Here is a 22157-nt window from a genome sequence, read left to right as displayed (position 1 = left end):
GTGTGTTGTTTAGATTTTCAGGTGTAAAGAAGTGTTTACAAAATATAGTGTTCAGTTAATAGAACTTAATTTGTACAGTAAACATCTTTGTCTTTCAGTTAATAACTGGGGATTTGAATTTATTTTAATAAATTATTGGTCTCTAACAAGATTGTAACACAGGATAATGCAGACTTAAGTTTATGCATCAGTAACATTTTCAAAAATATTTACATCATTATGAATACACAAAAGATTTGCCTTGTTGAACTAAAAAGTCCCCTGGCTCTGACACTGGAGATGCACTTGCTGGGCATCCTCTGGATTTTGGGGGCCCATGAAGCCCTGCCAAAGACTGCCTTACCTGTAAAAATAAAGAGGCCGACTTGGTTATTGGAACAGAACAAAGCGTGAGGCTTTGAGGAAGGAAGTAGAGGCAAGGGGTGAGAACTAGGAGCACCTAGTGTACAGTACATACTCACAGGCATCCTAATCCAATATGCCCCACCTGAACATCCCTGCTAGCCATGAGCTGTAGAGCACTTTGCTGCACTTCAGTGATTTGCTGCACAGCTAAGATGAGGCTTTCCTGTCGTATTTAAAGTGACAGGCTGAATATACAGGCCATTGGTCAAGGCAAGTTTACACTTGCCTGCTGCATCTAATACTACATGCCCATTCTTTCCATGTGGACATCAATACAAAGCCCTGAGAAATCATGATGTGGAGATGCCGGCGTTGGACTGAGGTGAGCACAGTACAAAGTCTTACAACACCAGGTTAAAGTCCAACAGGTTTGTTTCGATGTCACTAGCTTTCGGAGCGCTGCTCCTTCCTCAGGTGAATGAAGAGGTCTGTTCCAGAAACACATATATAGACAAATTCAAAGATGCCAAACAATGCTAGGAATGCGAGCATTAGCAGGTGATTAAATCTTTACAGATCCAGAGATGGGGTAACCCCAGGTTAAAGAGGTGTGAATTGTACCAAGCCAGGACAGTTGGTAGGATTTCGCAGGCCAGATGGTGGGGGATGAATGTAATGCGACATGAATCCCAGGTCCCGGTTGAGGCCGCACTCATGTGTGCGGAACTTGGCTATAAGTTTCTGCTCGGCGATTCTGCATTGTCGCGGGTCCTGAAGGCCGCCTTGGAGAACGCTTACCCGGAAATACCTCCCGAAAATACATAAGGCCAACACACCAGGCCGCCCTGTCGTTTCAGGCAATGGGACCCTGTGTGAGAACCTCTCTGGCTACATCGAGGGCATCTTGAAACCCATCGTACAAGGTACACCCAGCTTCTGTCGCGACACGACGGACTTCCTACAGAAACTCAGCACCCATGGACCAGTTGAACCAGGAACATTCCTCGTCACAATGGACGTCTCGGCACTCTACACCAGCATCCCCCATGACGACGGCATTGCTGCAACAGCCTCAGTACTCAACACCGACAACTGCCAATCTCCAGACGCAATTCTGCAACTCATCCGCTTCATTCTGGATCACATCGTCTTCACCTTCGACAACAAGTTCTTCATCCAGACGCACGGAACAGCCATGGGGACCAAATTCGCACCCCAATACGCCAACATCTTCATGCACAAGTTTGAACAGGACCTACTCCCCGCACAGGACCTTCAACCGATGTTATACACCAGATACATCGATGACATTTTTTTCCTTTGGACCCACGGCGAAGAATCACTGAAACGACTACACGATGACATTAATAAGTTCCATCCATCCATCAGACTCACCATGGACTACTCTCCAAAATCAGTTGCATTCTTGGACACACTCGTCTCCATCAAGGACAGTCACCTCAGCACTTCGCTTTACCGCAAATCCACGGATAACCTCATGATGCTCCACTTCTCCAGCTTCCACCCTAAACACATTAAAGAAGCCATCCCCTATGGACAAGCGCTCCGTATACACAGGCTCTGCTCAGACGAGGAGGAGCGTAACAGACATCTACAGACGTTGAAAGATGCCCTCGTACGAACGGGATATGGCACTCGACTCATTGATCGACAGTTCCAACGCGCCACAGCGAAAAACCGGACCGACCTCCTCAGAAGACAAACATGGGATACAACCGACAGAATACCCTTTGTCCTCCAGTACTTCCCCGGAGCGGAGAAACTACGTCATCTTCTTCACAGCCTTCAACACGTCATTGATGACGATGAACATCTTGCCAAGGTCATCCCCACACCCCCACTACTTGCCTTCAATCAACCGCGCAACCTCAAACGAACCATTGTTTGCAGCAAACTACCCAGTCTTCAGAACAGTGACCACGACACCACACAACCGTCATGGCAATCTCTGCAAGACGTGCCAGATCATCGACATGGATACCACTATTACACGTGAGAACACCACCCACCAGGTACGCGGTACATACTCGTGCGACTCGGCCAACGTTGTCTACCTCATACGCTGCAGGAAAGGATGTCCCGAAACATGGTACATTGGCGAGACCATGCAGACGCTGCGACAACGAATGAACGGACATCGCGCAGCAATCACCAGGCAGGAATGTTCCCTTCCAGTCGGGGAACACTTCAGCAGTCAAGGGCATTCAGCCTCTGATCTCCGGGTAAGCGTTCTCCAAGGCGGCCTTCAGGACCCGCGACAACGCAGAATCGCCGAGCAGAAACTTATAGCCAAGTTCCGCACACATGAGTGCGGCCTCAACCGGGACCTGGGATTCATGTCGCATTACATTCATCCCCCACCATCTGGCCTGCAAAATCCTACCAACTGTCCTGGCTTGGTACAATTCACACCTCTTTAACCTGGGGTTACCCCATCTCTGGATCTGTAAAGATTTAATCACCTGCTAATGCTCGCATTCCTAGCATTGTTTGGCATCTTTGAATTTGTCTATATATGTGTTTCTGGAACAGACCTCTTCATTCACCTGAGGAAGGAGCAGCGCTCCGAAAGCTAGTGACATCGAAACAAACCTGTTGGACTTTAACCTGGTGTTGTAAGACTTTGTACTGAGAAATCATGACACCCATGCGAGAGATAACTTCTCCAATCTCTTCAATGGTGCACAGTTCCTCTGGAAATGCTGACAGAACACACACATTTTCCATAGTTGCTCCATAATATCCTCTTCATGGACGCACACCCCGCCCACCTCACCATTGCCCCGGAGGCTCAGCACCTGCATCCAGCGGAGCATAATTTAGGAACGGCTCTCCAGTAATAAGTACTTTCACCACTGCAGAGGATGATGATGAAGATGGAGAGTGGCAGGATGCCTGGCCATTGGAAATGGAGAGGCGAGAGGTTAAGCTGCCTGCTTGGGTGCATGTAAAAGATCCTATTCCAAAATGTCCTGTCTCAAAAGGCTAGAAAAAGAACAGAAACACATGTTTGAAGGTCAATTGGTAAGAGCTGCTACTGTAGAACTTGCCGACTCTGATTTGATGGACTTTTGGAGCTTTCATCACAAGACCATCCTTCTCCCCCACTCCCGCCCTGAGAAGACCAACGGTGTTATCCCCTGGGTCCTGGTCAATGTTTATCCTTCAATCAATATCATTTTAAAAATTATCTGGTGATTAACACATTGCTGTTTGTGGAAGTTTGTTGAGTGTAAATTAGCTGCCCCTTTTCCTACAACACTGACTACACTTCAAAAAGTTCTTAATTGATTATAAAGAACTCTGCGATGTCTAGTAGTCATAAAAAGTGCGAGATCCAAGTCTTTCTTTTTTTGAAACACTTATTAAATTAGTGCAATTGGGCGTAATAGCATTTTCAGGCATATTTGTTTAATAGCCTACCCCCACACATCCCCATAGTACACATCTCAGTAGGCAAAGCTAAATAATCTTTTTCGGGGCAGTCCCTCATTGAAATTTGCCTGCCTCTGTCCTCAATTTTCAGTTTAGGCCCTAGCGTCATTCCTGCACAATCGGGTTGTCAACCCTTCCGGATTATCCTGGGCTCTCCAGGAATTGAAGATTAATCTCCTGGATACTGTAGCAAGCATGTTCTTTGAATATGTTCTTTGAACCTGCTCATTTATTAGTCATAAGAATATTGAAGATGGGGAAGAAAAGCTGTTTCACTAACAGTCAAGTTTAATCAATTTGGGTGACGGAAAGAGGTTGTTCCCTATCCTTTTGGCGTGAGAAAGCAATGCACCTTGTATCAAGAGTATGGGCCAATGATGGCAGCGTAGGGCGGGAGTGGGGGAGAAGGATGGTCTTGTGATAAAACCTTCAAAAGTCCATCAAATCAGAGCCAGCAAGTTCTACAGTAGCAGCTCTTACCAATTGACCTTCAAACATGTGTTTCTGTTCTTTTTCTAGTCTTTCGAGACAGGACATTTTGTAATTTGGTGCCAATTCTATGAATTTGTCATTAAAGCTAGGTGGCAACTGGCCTCTGGGAATGGGCCCCATAAAAACAAGTTTCTGTAAAGTCCAAAAGGATAAGCCATATTCCAATCACTACGGTAAGAATGTTTACTGTAACTCACTTTAGATACCTGGGGGTGCAGGTTGCCGGAGATTGGGAGGGGCTCCGTATGTACAACATTTCTAGTTTGGTGGTGAGGGTGAAAGCTGATCTGGCAAGGTGGGATGGTCTCCCTCTGTCACTGGCGGGTCGGGTACAGGTGGTTAAAATGAATGTGCTGCTGCGATTCCGGTTTATTTTTCAATGCCTGCCGATCTTCCTGCCAAAGGCATTTTTTTTAGAGAGATTGAGGGATGATTACCTCGTTCATATGGGGAGGGAAGGTGGCCAAAATGTTAAAAGGTGGTTCTACAGAGAGGAAGGCAGGCAGGGGGTTTGGGTCTTCCGAACCTGATGTATTATTACTGGGCGGGAATGTGGAGAAGGTACGGAGCTGGGTCAGAGGGGTTGACTCCCAATGGGTCAGAATGGAGGAAAATTTGGGTAGGGGGTTGGGATTGAAGGCGCGAGCAACAGCACCGCTCCCGACAACCCCGGGGAGATACTCAGGAAGTCCGGTAGTAATAGCCTTGTTGAGAATTTGGAGGCAGTTTCAACAGCACTTAGGGTTGGGGGCAGGGTCAAGGGAAATGCCCATTCGGGGGAACCATAGATTTAAGCCAGGGAATTGCGATGGAAATTTTCAGAGATGGGAGGAGAAAGGAATTGGGACACAAAAAGATTTATTTCTTGGGGGTCGTTTTGCTGGATTGAAGGAGCTGAGATCAAAGTATGGGCTGGAGCAGGGGGAAATATTTAGATACATGCAGGTTCAAGACTTCGCCAGAAAGGAGATAGAGCTTCCCGGTCGTCCACATTTCTGGAGGAGGTGCTGACGACAGGGGGACTGGAGAAGAGGGTAGTATTGGTGGTTTACGGGGCTATTTTGGAGGAGGAGAAGGCGCCGCTAGAAGGGATCAAGGCAAAGTGGGAGGAAGAGTTGGGACAGGGTATGGAGGAGAGGTTCTGGTGTGAGGTGCTCCGGATGGTGAATGCCTCCACCTCGTGTGCGAGGTTGGGGCCGATACAGCTGAAGGTGGTGTACAGAGCGCACCTTACAAAGGCGAAGATGAACTGGCTCTTTGAGGGGGTAGAAGATGTGTGTGAACGTTGCGGGGGAGACCCCGCAAACCACGTTCATATGTTTAGGTCCTGTCCAAAGCTGGAGGATTACTGGAAGAGGGTGTTTAGGGTAATCTCTAAAGTGGTGCAGGTGAAACTGAACCCGGGCCCTCGAGAGGCCATATTCGGGGTGTCGGACCAGCCGGGGTTGGAAACGGGCGCAGGCCTTCGCCTCGTTGATCGCCCGAAGACGGATCCTGTTAGGGTGGAGATCAACCTCTCCACCCTGTGCCCTGGCATGGCGTGAAAAGGTCAAATTTGAACTGAAGGGAAGGATGGACGGGTTCTATAATTCATGGGCGTTAATTATTATGCACTTTCGAGAATTGGATCACATCGAACGGTGTGGTTGGGGGTTGGGTGGGTTGGGGGAGGGGAACTTTGTGTTAATGGTGACTATAAGAACATAAGAACTAGGAGCAGGAGTAGGCCATCTGGCCCCTCGAGCCTGCTCCGCCATTCAATGAGATCATGGCTGATCTTTTGTGGACTCAGCTCCACTTTCCGGCCCGAACACCATAACCCTTAATCCCTTTATTCTTCAAAAAACTATCTATCTTTATCTTAAAAACATTTAATGAAGGAGCCTCTACTGCTTCACTGGGCAAGGAATTCCATAGATTCACAACCCTTTGGGTGAAGAAGTTCCTCCTAAACTCAGTCCTAAATCTACTTCCCCTTATTTTGAGGCTATGCCCCCTAGTTCTGCTTTCACCCGCCAGTGGAAACAACCTGCCCGCATCTATCCTATCTATTCCCTTCATAATCTTATGTTTCTATAAGATCCCCCCTCATCCTTCTAAATTCCAACGAGTACAGTCCCAGTCTACTCAACCTCTCCTCGTAATCCAACCCCTTCAGCTCTGGGATTAACCTAGTGAATCTCCTCTGCACACCATCCAGTGCCAGTACGTCCTTTCTCAAGTAAGGAGACCAAAACTGAACACAATACTCCAGGTGTGGCCTCACTAATACCTTATACAATTGCAGCATAACCTCCCTAGTCTTAAACTCCATCCCTCTAGCAATGAAGGACAAAATTCCATTTGCCTTCTTAATCACCTGAAAACCAACTTTCTGCGACTCATGCACGAGCACACCCAGGTCTCTCTGCACAGCAGCATGTTTTAATATTTTATCATTTAAATAATAATCCCTTTTGCCGTTATTCTTACCAAAATGGATAACCTCACATTTGTCAACATTGTATTCCATCTGCCAGACCCTAGCCCATTCACTTAGCCTGTCCAAATCCCTCTGCAGACTTCCAGTATCCTCTACACTTTTTGCTTTACCACTTATCTTAGTGTCGTCTGCAAACTTGGACACATTGCCCTTGGTCCCCAACTCCAAATCATCTATGTAAATTGTGAACAGTTGTGGGCCCAACACTGATGCCTGAGGGACACCACTAGCTACTGATTGCCAACCAGAGAAACACCCATTAATCCCCACTCTTTGCTTTCTATTAATTAACCAATCCTCTATCCATGCTCCTACTTTCCCCTTAATGCCATGCATCTTTATCTTATGCAACAACCTTTTGTGTGGCACCTTGTCAAAGGCTTTCTGGAAATCCAGATATACCACATCCATTGGCTCCCCGTTATCTACCGCACTGTTAATGTCCTCAAAAAATTCCACTAAATTAGTTAGGCACAACCTGCCCTTTATGAACCCATGCTGCGTCTGTCCAGCTATGGTTGATTCCCGATTCCTTTTTGTCATTTGTTTATGTTAACATGCAGGCTAATGTTTGGGGTTTGGTGGGAGGATGGGATCGTTGTAATTGGTATGGGGATTGACATTACATTCGTTACTGATTATTGTTTATTGTTGGGTGTAAATTTGGGAGAAAATGTGAAAAAGGAGAATAAAAAAATATTTTTTAAAAAAAAGAATGTTTACTGTATTTATTTTTTACTTTAAAAAAAAATGTCAATCTTTCAAAATCACCTAGACAGGCATCTTCCATGGTACATGATGGACCTGTGAGTACTCCTCGAAAACAAACCTTAAGTTAAAATTGCATTTTTATACAAGTTACACCAATCTCCCTCGGTGTTAAAATTAGTGAAAAAAAACAGGAATGTGACCAAGACGTCTTACATTTTTAGTATATTTGGGTCTCAAGTTTCACACCTTTGAGAGTGGAAGCTCACATTATAATGAACCTAATGCAGTTAAATCTCTGATCTTGAGAGATGTATCCAGCTCCCAACTCCAGATATAAAACATCATTTTAATGGTGTTAAATAGAATTAAAGGATCAATATAATTTGTGAATTGCTAACCTGGCGAAAAGCCCACTGGCCGAGATAGAGAGAAAAAAGGTCCAGGAAGAGAAGTGCCAGTGATCGACAAGTAAAGACAAGTGGAAATTAATCGCACTTAAATCTCAAGATTGCAGTGAGAGCAGTAAGTGCCAACACTATTGTCAGTGGATGAGGTGAAACAGCACTCTTCCATGTTGAACACCACTGGGAAGAAGCACAGAGGGTACAGAATGTACTCTGGGTGGAGGAGTTCAATGTCCATCACTAAGAGTAACTCAATAGCACAACTATTGACCAACTATCATCCAGCAGAGGGCAGTAGAGCGGAGCTGCTGATTGGCCGTTGCAGGGGAAATTTGCATACGTCCATGTGCTCACCCTAACTTGGAGGTGGTTTGTGGAGCTCTTGTCAAGTGACACTTAAACCCGAAACACTTCTTCAGTGTTTCCCTCCCTACCCCCTCCTCTAACCAAAAAAAACAGCTGCTGTAAGGATCAAGAGGAAGGCTCGAGGGCAGGTAGAAGTGGAAAGTTGAACCACGAAGTCACAGCCTGCAGGTAAGGGATTGCCTGGTGACTGGTAAGTAATTTTTATTTATTTTCCCTCAGGTGTTATCGGGCGGGGCGCAGAGGTTGCTGAGTGGGTGCTTGCTGAGAAGGGGAGTGAATAACAGGTAAGCTCTTTCTTCTTTTTTTATCTAGAGGGGTTGACAGGGAAGGTAGTGCAATGTTCCTCCTGCAGAATGTTTGAGGTGAGGGACGCCGTCAGTGTCCCTGCTGATTTCATCTGTGGGAAGTGCCGTTAGGGAACTGGAGCTGGAGTTGGATGAACTTCGGATCATTCGGGAGGCAGAGGTGGTCATAGATAGAAGCTTCAGGGATGTAGTTACTCCGAAGAATAAAGATATATGGGTGATGGTGAGAGGGGCTGGGAGGAAGCAGTCAGTACAGGGATCCCCTGTGCCGTTCCCCTTAGTAACAAGTATACCGCTTTGGATACTGTTGGGGGGGGGGGGGAAACTTACCAGGGTTAAGCCATGGCCTACAGGTCTCTGGCACAGAGTCTGTCCCTGTTGCTCAGAAGGGAAGGGGAGAGAGGAGTAGAGCATTAGTCATTGGAGACTCCATAGCTAGGGGGATAGATAGGAGATTCTATGGGAACGAGAGAGACTCACGGTTGGTGTGTTGCCTCCCAGGTGCCAGGGTGCGTGATGTCTTGGATGATGTCTCGGATGTTTTCGGGATCCTTAAGGGGGAGGGGGAGCAGCCCCAAGTCGTGGTCCACATAGGTACCAACGACATAGGTAGGAAAAGGGATGGGGATGTAAGGCAGGAATTCAGGGAGCTAGGGTGGAAACTTAGATCTAGGACAAACAGAGTTATTATCTCTGGGTTGTTACCCGTGCCACGTGATAGCGAGACGAGGAATAGGGAGGGAGAGGAGTTGAACATGTGTCTACAGGGATGGTGCAGGAGGGAGGGTTTCAGATTTCTGGATAATTGGGGCTCATTCTGGGGTCGGTGGGACCTCTACAAATAGGATGGTCTGCATCTGGACCAGAGGGGTACCAATATTCTGGGGGGGAAATTTGCTAATGCTCTTCGGGAGGGTTTAAACTAGTTCAGCAGGGGCTTGGGAACCTGAATTGTAGCTCCAGTATACAGGAGGTTGAGAGTAGCGAGGTCATGAGTAGGGTTTCAAAGTTGCAGGAGTGTACCGGCAGGCAGCAAGGTGGTTTAAAGTGCGTCTTCTTCAATGCCAGGAGCATCCGGAATAAGGTGGGCGAACTTGCGGCATGGGTTAGTACCTGGGACTTCGATGTTGTGGCCATTTCGGAGACATGGATAGAGCAGGGACAGGAATGGTTGTTGCAGGTGCCGGGATTTAGATATTTCAGTAAACTCAGGGAAGGTGGTAAAAGAGGGGGAGGGGTGGCATTGTTAGTCAAGGACAGTATTACGGTGGCAGAAAGGACGTTTGATGTGGACTCGTCTACTGAGGTAGTATGGGCTGAGGTTAGAAACAGGAAAGGAGAGGTCACCCTGTTAGGGGTTTTCTATAGGCCTCCGAAAATTTCCAGAGATGTAGAGAAGAGGATTGCAAAGATGATTCTGGATAGGAGCGAAAGCAACAGGGTAGTTGTTATGGGGGACTTTAACTTTCCAAATATTGACTGGAAATGCTATAGTTCGAGTACATTAGATGGGTCCGTTTTTGTCCAATGTGTGCAGGAGGGTTTCCTGACACAGTATGTAGATAGGTCAACGAGAGGCGAGGCCATATTGGATTTGGTACTGGGTAATGAACCAGGACAGGTGTTGGATTTGGAGGTAGGTGAGCACTTTGGTGATAGTGACCACAATTCGATTACGTTTGCTTTAGTGATGGAAAGGGATAGGTATATACCGCAGGGCAAGAGTTATATCTGGGGGAAAGGCAATTATGATGCGATGAGGCAAGACTTAGGATACATCGGATGGAGAGGAAAACTGCAGGGGATCGGCACAATGGAAATGTGGAGCTTGTTCAAGGAACAGCTACTGCGTGTCCTTGATAAGTATGTACCTGTCAGGCAGGGAGGAAGTGGTCGAGTGAGGGAACCGTGGTTTACTAAAGCAGTCGAAACACTTGTCAAGAGGAAGAAGGAGACTTATGTAAAGATGAGACATGAAGGTTCAGTTAGGGCGCTCGAGAGTTACAAGTTAGCTAGGAAGGACCTAAAGAGAGAGCTAAGAAGAGCCAGGAGGGGACATGAGAAGTCTTTGGCAGGTAGGATCAAGGATAACCCTAAAGCTTTCTACAGATATGTCAGGAATAAAAGAATGACTAGGGTAAGAGTAGGGCCAGTCAAGGACAGTAGTGGGAAGTTGTGCTTGGAGTCCGAGGAGATAGGAGAGGTGCTAAATGAATATTTTTCGTCAGTATTCACACAGGAAAAAGACAACGTTGTCGAGGAGACTATTGAGATTCAGGCTACTAGACTAGAAGGGCTTGAGGTTCATAAGGAGGAGGTGTTAGCAATTCTGCAAAGTGTGAAAATAGTTAAGTCACCTGGGCCGGATGGGATTTATCCTAGGATTCTCTGGGAAGCTAGGGAGGAGATTGCTGAGCCGTTGGCCTTGATCTTTAAGTCATCTTTGTCTACAGGAATAGTGCCAGAAGACTGGAGGATAGCAAATGCTGTCCTCTTGTTCAAGAAGGGGAATAGAGATAACCCCGGTAACTATAGACCAGTGAGCCTTACTTCTGTTGTGGGAAAAATCTTGGGAAGGTTTATAAGAGATAGGATGTATAACCATCTGGAAAGGAATAATTTGATTCGAGATAGTCAACACGGTTTTGTGAAGGGTAGGTCATGCCTCACAAACCTTATAGAGTTCTTTGAGAAGGTGACCAAACAGGTGGATGAGGGTAGGTGTATATGGATTTCAGTAAAGCGTTTGATAAGGTTCCCCATGGTAAGCTACTGAAGAAAATACGGAGGCATGGGATTCAGGGTGATTTAGCAGTTTGGATCAGAAATTGGCTAGCTGGAAGAAGACAAAGGGTGGTGGTTGATGGGAAATGTTCAGACTGGAGTCCAGTTACTAGTGGTGCACCACAAGGTTCTGTTTTGGGGCCACTGCTGTTTGTCATTTTTATAAATGACCTGGAGGAGGGCGTAGAAGGATGGGTGAGTAAATTTGCAGATGACACTAAAGTTGGTGGAGTTGTGGACAGTACGGAAGGATGTTACAAGTTACAGAGGGACATAGATAAGCTGCAGCGCTGGGCTGAGAGGTGGCAAATGGAGTTTAATGCAGAAAAGTGTGAGGTGATTCATTTTGGAAGGAATAACAGGAAGACTGAGTACTGGGCTAATGGTAAGATTCTTGGCAGTGTGGGATGAGCAGAGAGATCTCGGTGTCCATGTACATAGATCCCTGAAAGTTGCTACCCAGGTTGAGAGGGTTGTTAAGAAGGCGTACGGTGTGTTAGCTTTTATTGGTAGAGGGATTGAGTTTAGGAGCCATGAGGTCATGTTGCAGCTATACAACACTCTGGTGCGGCCGCATTTGGAGTATTGCGTGCAATTCTGGTCGCCGCATTATAGGAAGGATGTGGAAGCATTGGAAAGGGTGCAGAGGAGATTTACCAGAATGCTGCCTGGTATGGAGGGAAGATCTTATGAGGAAAGGCTGAGGGACTTGAGGCTGTTTTCGTTAGAGAGAAGGTTAAGAGGTGACTTAATTGAGGCATACAAGATGATCAGAGGATTGGATAGGGTGGACAGTGAGAGCCTTTTTCCTCGGATGGTGATGTCTAGCACGAGGGGACATAGCTTTAAATTGAGGGGAGATAGATATAAGACAGATGTCAGAGGTACGTTCTTTACTCAGAGAGTAGTAAGGGCGTGGAATGCCCTGCCAACACTAAGGACATTCAAATGGTCATTGGATAGACATATGGACAATAAGGGAATAGTGTAGATGGGCTTTAGAGTGGTTTCACAGGTTGGCGCAACATCGAGGGCCGAAGGGCCTGTACTGCGCTGTTATGTTCTATGTTCTAAGCTGGCTGAGTCTTAAAGGACATAGCTGCTAGACTGGCTCGGGAGCAAACGGTGAGGGAACCAACAAGAGGGAAAATCTACTTGACTTCATATTCACCAATCTATCTCTTGCAGTTACACCTGTTTATGACAGTATGGGTGCGAGTGACCACTACACAGTCCTCGCTTGACTGTGTCTTCACAGTGAAGGTACCCACCATCGTCTTGTGTGACACTACTACCCATGCTAAATGGGATAGATTGCAAACAGATTAAGCAATTCAAAACTGAGCATCCATGAGGGGCTGTCGACCATGAGCAGCAGCAGAATTGTATACGGCCACAATCTGTAACCTCATGGCCCAGCATATCCCCCACTCTGCCATTACCACCAAACCAGGACATCAACCTTGATCAATGAACAGTGCAGGAGGGCATGGCAAAAGCAGCACCAGACATACTTAGAAACGGGATGTAACCCTGGTGAAGCTACAACACAGGACTACTTGCGTGCCAACCAGCATTTGCAGCACGCAATACACAGAGCTAAGCGAATCCACAACCGACGGATCAGATCTAAGCTCTGCAACACCCAGTCATAAATGGTGGTGGACAATTAACCAACTAACTGGAGAAGGAGGCTCCACAAATATCCCAATCTTCAATGGCATGGAGCATAGCACATCAATGCAAAATACAAAACCTATGCATTTACAGCTTATTTTCACCCAGAAGTGCCAAGTGGATGATCCATCTCAGCCTCCTCCGATGTCCCCAACATCACAGGTGCCAGTCTTCAGCCAATTCGACCCACTCCATGTGGTATCAAGAAAAGGCTGAAGCATTGACTGCTGCAAAGGCTATGGGCAGGGACAACATTCCAGCAATAGAAGAATAGTTCTCCAGAACTAGCCACTCCCCTAACCAAGCTGTTCCATTTCAGCTATAAAACTAGCATCTATCCAGCAATGTGGAAAATTTCCCAGGTAGGAGTTCCTCAAAGTAGTGTCCAAGGCCCAACCATCTTCAGCTGCTCCATGAATGACCTTCCCTCCATCACAAAGTCAGAAGTGGGAATGTTTGCTGATGATTGCACAATGCTCAGCACTATTTGCATCTAAAATACTGAAACAGTCCTTGTTCACGTGCAGCAAGACCTTGGCAACATTCAGGCTTGGGTTTAGAAGTGGCAAATAAAGTTTGCACCACACAAATGACAGGCAATGACCATCTCCAACAAGAGAGAATCCAAACACCTCCTCTTGACATTCAATGGCACTAATGTCACTGAATCTCCCACTAACATTCTGGGGATTACCATTGATCAAAGACTGAACTGGACCAGCCATATAGATACCATGGCTGCAAGAGCAGGTCAGAAGCTGGGAATTCTGCAACAAGTATTTCACCTCATGACTCCCAAGGTCTGGCCATCATCTACAAACCAGATGGGTTACACTCCCCAACCTGAATGAGTGCAGCTCCAGCATCACTCAAGAAGCTCAACACCATCCATGACAAAGCAGCCCACTTGATTAATAATAATCACTATTGTCACAAGTAGGTTTCAATGAAGTTACTGTGAACAGCCCCTAGTTGCCACATTCCGGCGCCTGTTCGGGGAGGCCGGTATGGGAATTGACCCCAGCCTGCTGGCTTGTTCTGCATTACAAGCCAGCTGTGCTAAACCAGCCCCATTCAACATTCACTCCTTCTATCACTGACATACAGTGGCAGCTGTGTGTCATCTAAGATATGCTGCAGCAACACATCAAGGCTCCTTCAACAGCTCCTTCCAAACCTGCAACCGTTACCGCTTAGAAAGACAAGGGCAGAAGATATGGGAATGCCACCACCTGTGAGAGTTCCCTTCCAAGGCACACAACTTCCTGACTTGGAACCAAATCACTGTTTCTTCATCGTTGCTGATTCAAAATCCTGGAACTCCCTTTTTAAAAAAATTTGTTCATGGGATGTGGGCATTGCTGGCTGGGCCAGCATTTACTGCCTATCCTGAGGGCTTTTAAGAGTCAATCACATTGCTGCGGGTCTGGAGTCACATGTAGATCCGACGGGGCAAGGACAGCAGATTCCCTTCCCTGAAGGACAATACTGCAGGTGTGCCTATACCACATGATCTGCAGTATTTGAAGAAGGCAGCTCACCACCATGTTTACAAGGGAAATATGGGATGGGCAATAAATACTGGCCAAGGCAGTAATGTCCATGTTCTGCGAAAGAATTTTGAAAAGGTCAGCGAGGGAAGAGGGAATAATGGTCATTATCCTACGTGTGCATACAAACAGCCTACCTATTGATTCGCAATTTCAAAATGTTTTCAGGTCATAATTGCAAACTTTCACTGTTTGTCCTTATAACTCCTTTAGGTCATCTGTTAAAATTAACTGTAAAAAAGCTTTAAATGTTGTTGCACATCCTGAGTTTAGGATGTACCATCAACTACATCATGTGCACACTGGCCGTGCAGCACTGAGCTTCAAACATGACTTATTAAAAACATCATGGGATCTTTTACTTTCTTACAGGAGCAACAAAAGCAAACCATTCCATGGCACAGGTACTCCATAACCTGATTAGAAAAGACAAAACTTGAGACTGTTATAAAGTCACCATTGGTGAAAGTAGATGTTGATGCTGTTAAAGCAAAATAAATGAAGTAATTGTATAACAATGCTGATTGAAATGTTTCAACTTCTAAACTCACAAAGTGCGCATGGTGCAAACAACTTTTCCGTGGTGTGCACACTATAAGCACTCCATTAATTGTAGCTCCTTGTGTATAGTGTTTGTGTTGTGATATCATCAGATTGAAAATAAAAACATTGGGTATACTGAGAAACAGGCATTCACCTGAGGAAGGAGCAGCTCCGAAAGCTAGTGTTTGAAACAAACCTGTTGGACTTTAACCTGGTGTTGTAAGACTTCTTACTGTGCTCACCCCAGTCCAACGCCGGCATCTCCACATCGTATCTTCCTGATGTTCACTCACTCTACGAGTGTGAGAGTCTGTCCATTTGCTGCCGAAAGTATCGCTAGGTATGAAACACTAATTCTCTTTGTCGATGGATCAATGGCTGATGGTAGCACCTCTGCCTCGGGTTCAATCTCCCTGTGTCTATCTGGGTTTCCTCCAGGTTCTCCGGTTTGCTCCCACAATCCAAAGATGTGCAAGGTCGGTGGACTGGCCATGATATAGATAGCCCCTTCGTGTCCAAAAATGAGCAGGTTAGGTGGGATTACGGTGCTGCAGGAATAGGGCGGAGGAGTTGGTCTGGGTGGGTTGCTCTTTCGGAGGGTTGGTGCGGACTTGGTGGGTCGAATTACCTCCTTTTGCACCGTAAGGTAAGGATTTGATTCTATGAAAGCATATGGCAGCAGCAGTGTCCACTTACATACCAGAACCAATGGAAAGCTGAACCAATGGCAGCCTTGACTGCCTGAGATCCAGTCAAAGTGCGTCAAGTAAATCCTTATTACAATTACCCTAATCTGCAATTGCTTATAAAGGTCACCTACCTGAAACGTTAGTTATTTTTCTCTTTCCGCAAATGCTGTGTACGTCCGGCATTTCCTGCTTTTATTTCAGATTTTCAACATTCACCCAGTATTGTGCTTGTCTCTCTCTTTCCAATGACAGCTACCAGCAGCAGCTTGACCTGAAACTAATGCATATTGAACACTGCTGGCTGTAGTGCCGATGAGGTCATTTTGCCATGGTTAGGATAGTTTAATTTGAAACAACTGTTTCCGGCCACCAGAAATTGGTCACGGGAGGTTTTGGGTGCTATAGGCTGAAAGCAAGCATTGAAGCTATTTCAGCCTTTTTCATCCCAAATGAGACTCCCAACGGCACAAAAGCAGCAGAAAGAAGAAGCATGTTGAAGCCATTGCTGCCTACTATATTGGTGCTGCTTATTCACACTGTTTATAGTGAACTACGGTTATTCAGACATTTCACACAGCTTAAACGTTTTGCTTCTGACACACATAAAGGCAAATATTCAACAGGTCAGATAGCATCCGGGGAGAGAGAGAAAAATAGAGTCGATGACTTTTGATACGACTCATTCCCGCACGCAATGGGAGGTTTAGGTCCACACACAACCCAGAGATTGCAAAAGCATTTAACCAACTCGGCTTATCAGGCGGATAGAATCTTGCAATCAAAGTGAGACAATGTGGTTACACAATCTCTGCCTGTACTTGTTCTATGTCCAAACTATAGGGGCTGAACTGCACCGGCGTTTCCAAATAGGCTCATGTTGCTCAAATCCCGAGCGCCCCCTTCCCCAGTCAAACCCCGCCCCTTCCACTGTCAATCAAACTCCGCCCCTCTCCACTGACAATCCCCGCCCCTTCCACTGTCAATCAAACCCCTCCCCTCCCACTGTCAATCAAACCCCCCTCCCACTGTCAATCAAACCCCGCCCCTCCCCCACTGTCAAACCGTCCCTTCCACTGTCAATCAAACCCCGCCCCTCCCCCACTGTCAAACCGTCCCTGCCACTGTCAATCAAACCCCGCCCCTCCCCACTGTCAAACCCCGCCCCTCCACCACTGTCAAACCGCCCCTTCCACTGTCAATCCAATCCCGCCCGTCCCACTCAATTAAACTCCGCCCCTTCCTCCGTCAAACCCCGCCCCTTCCACTGTCAATCAAACCCCGCCCCTCCCCCACTGTCAAACCGTCCCTTCCGCTGTCAATCAAACCCCGCCCCTGCACACTGTCAAACCGTCCCTTCCACTGTCAATCAAACCCCGCCCCTCCCCAGTCAAACCCCGCCTCTCCCACTGTCAATCAAACGCACCCCTCCGAGCCAAACTCCCCCATCCCCCACTGTCAATCAAACCCCCCACCGCGCCCTTCCCAGTCAATCAAACCTGGCGCCTCACCCACTGTCAATAAAGTAAGTCTTACAACACCAGGTTAAAGTCCAACAGGTTTGTTTCGAATCACTAGCTTTCGGAACACTACTCATTGCATTCGGAGCATTGCTTGCACCATTGACTTTGTCTATATGTATATTTCTGGAACCTACCTCTTCATTCACCTAAGGAGCAGCGCTCCGAAAGCTAGTGACATCGAAACAAACCTGTTGGACTTTAACCTGGTGTTGTCAGGCTTCTTACTGTCAATCAAGCCCTTCCACTCTCAATCAAACGCCCGGACGCCTCCCACTATCAATCACACTCCTCCCATGTTCGATCAAATCCTGCTCCCTGTCAATCAAAACAATCGCGCGCGCGCCCCCCACTGTCAACTGACGCCCCTCCCCCATGAGCTCCCTCCCACTGCCAATGAAACTTCTCGCGCGTCTTCTCACTTTGTCAACCAACGTCCTCCCCGCCCCTCGCCCGCCCGCCTCTGTCAATCATACATCTCGCAGGCCTGATCCACCTGTCTCCAGTCAATCCGCAGCGCAAACGCCCGCCCCAACGCCAATCAAACCCCTCTCCCCGCACCCCCCACCCCGCGCATGCCCTTCGCTTTGTGACGTGTCGGCGCGTACCGCGGCTGCGCGCGCAGCCGGGAGTCAGGTGCCTCCGCATGCGCAGATGGGACGGGAAGTGGCGGGTCGCTCCGCGCCTTTTCCGGTGCTGCCGAGACCGGTCTGGAGCGGAGCGGACAGGAGGGCGAGAGGCGAGGCCGGCCTGACTGTGATTGACTGGCTGGCTCCTCAGGTAACAAGTGGCAAGATAAAAACGGCACGCGTTTACCGGGGGGAAGACTGGTGCTGCATTGAATGTAAACTGTCTTCTTGTGACCCGTTACAGAGGGAGGAAGCCCGAGTCAATGAGCTTGGCTGCTGAGAGCGTGGAGCCGGCGCTGTAGTTGGGCGGCAGGAGCGGGTTCACACACACCCGCCCACACACACCCGCCCGACAGCTGCCACCGCCGCGAGGAGCTGCGCAGCCCAGCGACCCCGAGCGCGGGCGGCCGGCCGGGAAACCTTCAGCCCGACTGAGGCCTTCGCCCCCTCCCCGCCCCAGGCCAGGCCCACTCGGTGGGCCAGCTCCGCCCGCCCCTCGCTGCCGCGGCCTCTTTTATGTACTTTCTGGAAGATGGGAAAGGTCCTGTCGAAGATATTCGGGAACAAGGAGATGCGCATATTGATGCTTGGACTTGACGCCGCCGGCAAGACCACCATCCTGTACAAATTGAAACTGGGTCAGTCTGTCACCACCATCCCCACGGTGGGCTTCAACGTGGAGACAGTGACTTACAAGAACGTCAAGTTCAATGTTTGGGACGTGGGTGGTCAGGACAAAATCCGCCCTCTGTGGCGGCACTACTACACCGGGACCCAGGGATTAATATTTGTGGTGGACTGTGCCGACAGGGATCGGATAGACGAGGCTCGGCAAGAGCTCTTGCGGATCATCAATGACCGGGAGATGAGGGAAGCCATCATTCTCATATTCGCAAATAAGCAGGATTTGCCCGATGCCATGAAGCCGCACGAAATCCAAGAGAAATTGGGCTTGACCCGCATACGCGATAGAAATTGGTATGTGCAGCCGTCCTGTGCCACTACAGGGGACGGACTGTTTGAAGGTCTTACGTGGCTAACGTCCAACTACAAATCTAAATGAGCGCCCGAAACTTGTGTTTTTTGGACAAAAAAAAAAATAGATCAATTGCCTTGGAAAATCCACCGAAAGTAATTTTGACCCTTTTTACTAATCGCCTTCACTTGCATTTCTTTTAGTTTGGCTTTTGCTTTAGAAAGTTTCATAAAAACACGCCGAATTAATCTTGAGCAAGAACTAAAATGTTAAGTATTTTGAAAGATCTTTTTAAAAAAAAAACTTTCTGACATTATTTGAATAGCTTCCTCTTTCTGTATTCGATTTGGGTTTTTCAACACTTTTAAACTCAGTTTCGAGTCCCTCCCTTTTGATGCCTTGCTGTAGATCGCTGATTTTACGTTCGTGGAAAATTATGATGTTGGGTCTATTTCAATTAGTAAACTTGAAAGTTTATTTGAACAAATTTAGTCACTGTATAATTATTTGACTGTTTTTGACTCATCGCAAGCAATATATTTGGGAGGCCTGTCATTTCTAACCTTGATTGGGACTTTTTGTGGAGTCAGTTGAAATGTGTCATTTTGGTTTTGTGCAGGGTGTGTCCACGTGAAACGTATGCTTTTTTTTCTGCTGGTGTTTTTTCCTCTTGCAATTTCAGTCTTAACAAACTTACTGTTGAGAACATGGCAATATCCATGTACATTAGGGAAACAAATCTTGTTTGCCAAGTAGTCGTATAATCAATTTACATTGGGGCCCTTAAATGCTCCAGCACACAAACTTGAACATTTTACCACTGCTGGCTAAGATAGTGCAGCACACCCAAAATTAATTTGCATTCTTCACTGAAGGGACAAAAGATGAAAGGTGGGTGAATGGGATTAAGATTATCTGGTCATGGGGAGGGAGATAAAATATGACATGGATTAATTGAACCAAAATGACCTGTTTCTGTTTTAACTTCCTTATTTCTATATGGCTCAGATTCCAATTTAGTGATTTTTTTTTTTTTTTAACCCTCTGAAACATTACCGGTTTCTGACGCCAAACAGAATTAATTTGGATCAAGGTTAAATGACAGCAGGCAAACAATGTTGTATATTAAAATAAAGCAATATACCAAACATCAGGTAGCATGGGAAACACATTCCTAATGTGTATTTATTGGCTGAAAATCCTACATGCCGAAGGAGCCGTTTATTGCATTCTTGGAACGTTTGTGAAAATTAGCACATTTAAATTTGGTAGTATTTTACCGTTTCACAGTAAACTGAATAGTTCAGTTGCTATTTCTTGGCATTTTTGAGTGCTGGCATGCAACTTCCTGTGTCTGTGGCTTTGTGCAGAATAGAGAATAAAGGTCTTTGAAAGGTAAGGCCAGCTTTATATCTGATGCAAAACAGTCACACGTTGAATACAAATGAAGAGACATTGAATTGCAGAGTTTGGAGGTTCAGTATTTTGAAAAATTTAAAACTACCATTGCCCCAAATTGATTTTAGTAAACTATTAGTAGTTTTTATAGTAAATGCTAATTTTAAAATTATAATCTTAACTTGTTTCTTAAATCTATTATTTAAATGTACTTTGCTGTGTCGGAAGTATTTTAGGAGGTCTATTTGAAAAATAAGATCTATGCACACTTCCAAACTACTGATCAAAAGCTCAAACCCCTTGATTTTCACTTGATTTAGGGTAACCCGGTCATTTTAATTTGTATTAAATTGTGGTTGAGCTAATGGCATTTTGGGTGGGGTGTTATATCTGTCTTCAAATTCATAGGGATTTATGTAACTCCTTTCAGTCAAAAAATAACTCCATTCACTCGAATGATGAATCAGGAAATTAAGTTATAGTTTTATAAATATGATTTGAGCTTCAAGTAGCGTACACTATAACTAGGATGAGAATTTTCTGACGGAGAATATTATTCAAATTGTACAATAAATTGCTAAAACCAGTATGCGTTAACAAGGGCTCCAGATCTAACTAATGTGGAGAAATGCTTTGTTTTGAAAAGCTATAACCAAAATGTCAACATTAACTTCATACTAAGTGCAGCTGCGATGGGAGAAATTATTGCAAATTTATGATATACCAAATTAACAGGGCTCAATAACATTAAAGCTTTGTTTGCCTTTTTACCTCATAAGACCTAACAAATGCAATGGAAGTTAACTATTTCAGGTTGTTAGTTTCTAAGAAAATAATGTGAGAAATCTGGAACTCTGCCGAGGAAGGTCAGTGGAGGCAGAGACTCTCATAACATTTAATAAGTATACTTGCAAAGCCAGGGCATACAAGGCTATGGGCCAAGTACTGAAAAATGAAATTAGAATAGTTGGGTTGTTTTTGACTGGTGCAAACACGGTGGGCCGAAGGGCCTTTTCCGTGGTGTATACTTGGCAACATAAAATAACTATAACTTCAGTTTGCAGTCTTGACGAACAGAGAACCTACTGCCTAATTAGGGGGGAAAATTGGATTTTGTTCAAAGTACAGGACAGACAAAATGTGCCTTTCAAAAGATACTAAAATAAACTTTATCCTTCTGAAGCTTAAAGCATGTCTCGTGTTATTTACAATTTGGTGTAAGCTGTGTTGATGTCTAATTTTCTTACTTTAAAGGCTGGTTTAAATTGTATTCACTTTGTACTGAATTCCCTGTCTCTCAATTTTTAAATTTGTTCTTGGTATGTGGACAATGCTCGTAAGGCAAAATTTACTACCCATTTCTTGTTACTCCAAGGGCATTAAGAGTCGGCGCATGTTGCGTCGGCAAGAGCTACATAAAAGCAAGACTAAGAAGCAGTGGCATATTGCCTCCTCTGTCGGATAATAACATTGCTTTTTTACAACAGTCCCAGCAACTTTGGCTTTTCTTGCTATTCATTTGCTGCTGAATTCATTTTTCCAATTTGCCATGATGGGATTTGAGTGCCCTTTGTCACAACCTCCATCCATGCTACTTCATCTACACAAAACTAGTGTTTAGATAATCAATGTTTTGTATAATTTGGTGCTTTCTTTTGAACATTTGAAGTTCAAAAAGGTGTTGAGAATCAGTGGAGCTGCCTCTGCACACCGTACTGACCTAAACGCAAATCTGCAAGTGTTAGAAATCTTGGCTGGTTACCTTTTTTTAAAACGCTCTTTGAATATAAGCAATTTAATTTAAACCAATTTAGTTTGGAATATGTTGTCAGT

General features: G+C 45.9%; 1 protein-coding gene and 1 long non-coding RNA gene across 2 annotated transcripts in view; both read left to right on the top strand.

Moving 5' to 3' along the window:
* LOC140401719 (uncharacterized) overlaps positions 1–15037 on the top strand; it is a 56410-nt gene extending 41373 nt beyond the window's left edge. Inside the window, exons 2-3 of the long non-coding RNA XR_011938102.1 lie at positions 8476–8540; positions 14945–15037. This is a non-coding gene — a long non-coding RNA (uncharacterized lncRNA). The remainder of the gene's footprint in view (positions 1–8475; positions 8541–14944) is intronic.
* A 2943-nt stretch (positions 15038–17980) lies between these two features.
* arf6b (ADP-ribosylation factor 6b) lies at positions 17981–21513 on the top strand. The gene is made up of 2 exons (XM_072489812.1): positions 17981–18101; positions 18195–21513. Exon 2 carries the CDS (start codon positions 18483–18485, stop codon positions 19011–19013), a length of 531 nt encoding a protein of 176 aa, XP_072345913.1. The 5' UTR covers positions 17981–18101; positions 18195–18482; the 3' UTR covers positions 19014–21513.
* The last annotated feature ends 644 nt before the right edge of the window (positions 21514–22157 follow it).

This window comes from Scyliorhinus torazame, chromosome 2 (genome assembly GCF_047496885.1).
Source record: "Scyliorhinus torazame isolate Kashiwa2021f chromosome 2, sScyTor2.1, whole genome shotgun sequence".
Taxonomy (NCBI): domain Eukaryota; kingdom Metazoa; phylum Chordata; class Chondrichthyes; order Carcharhiniformes; family Scyliorhinidae; genus Scyliorhinus; species Scyliorhinus torazame.
The sequence above is the reverse complement of the archived record's forward strand: the minus strand, read 5'-3'. Positions and strand labels throughout refer to the sequence as shown.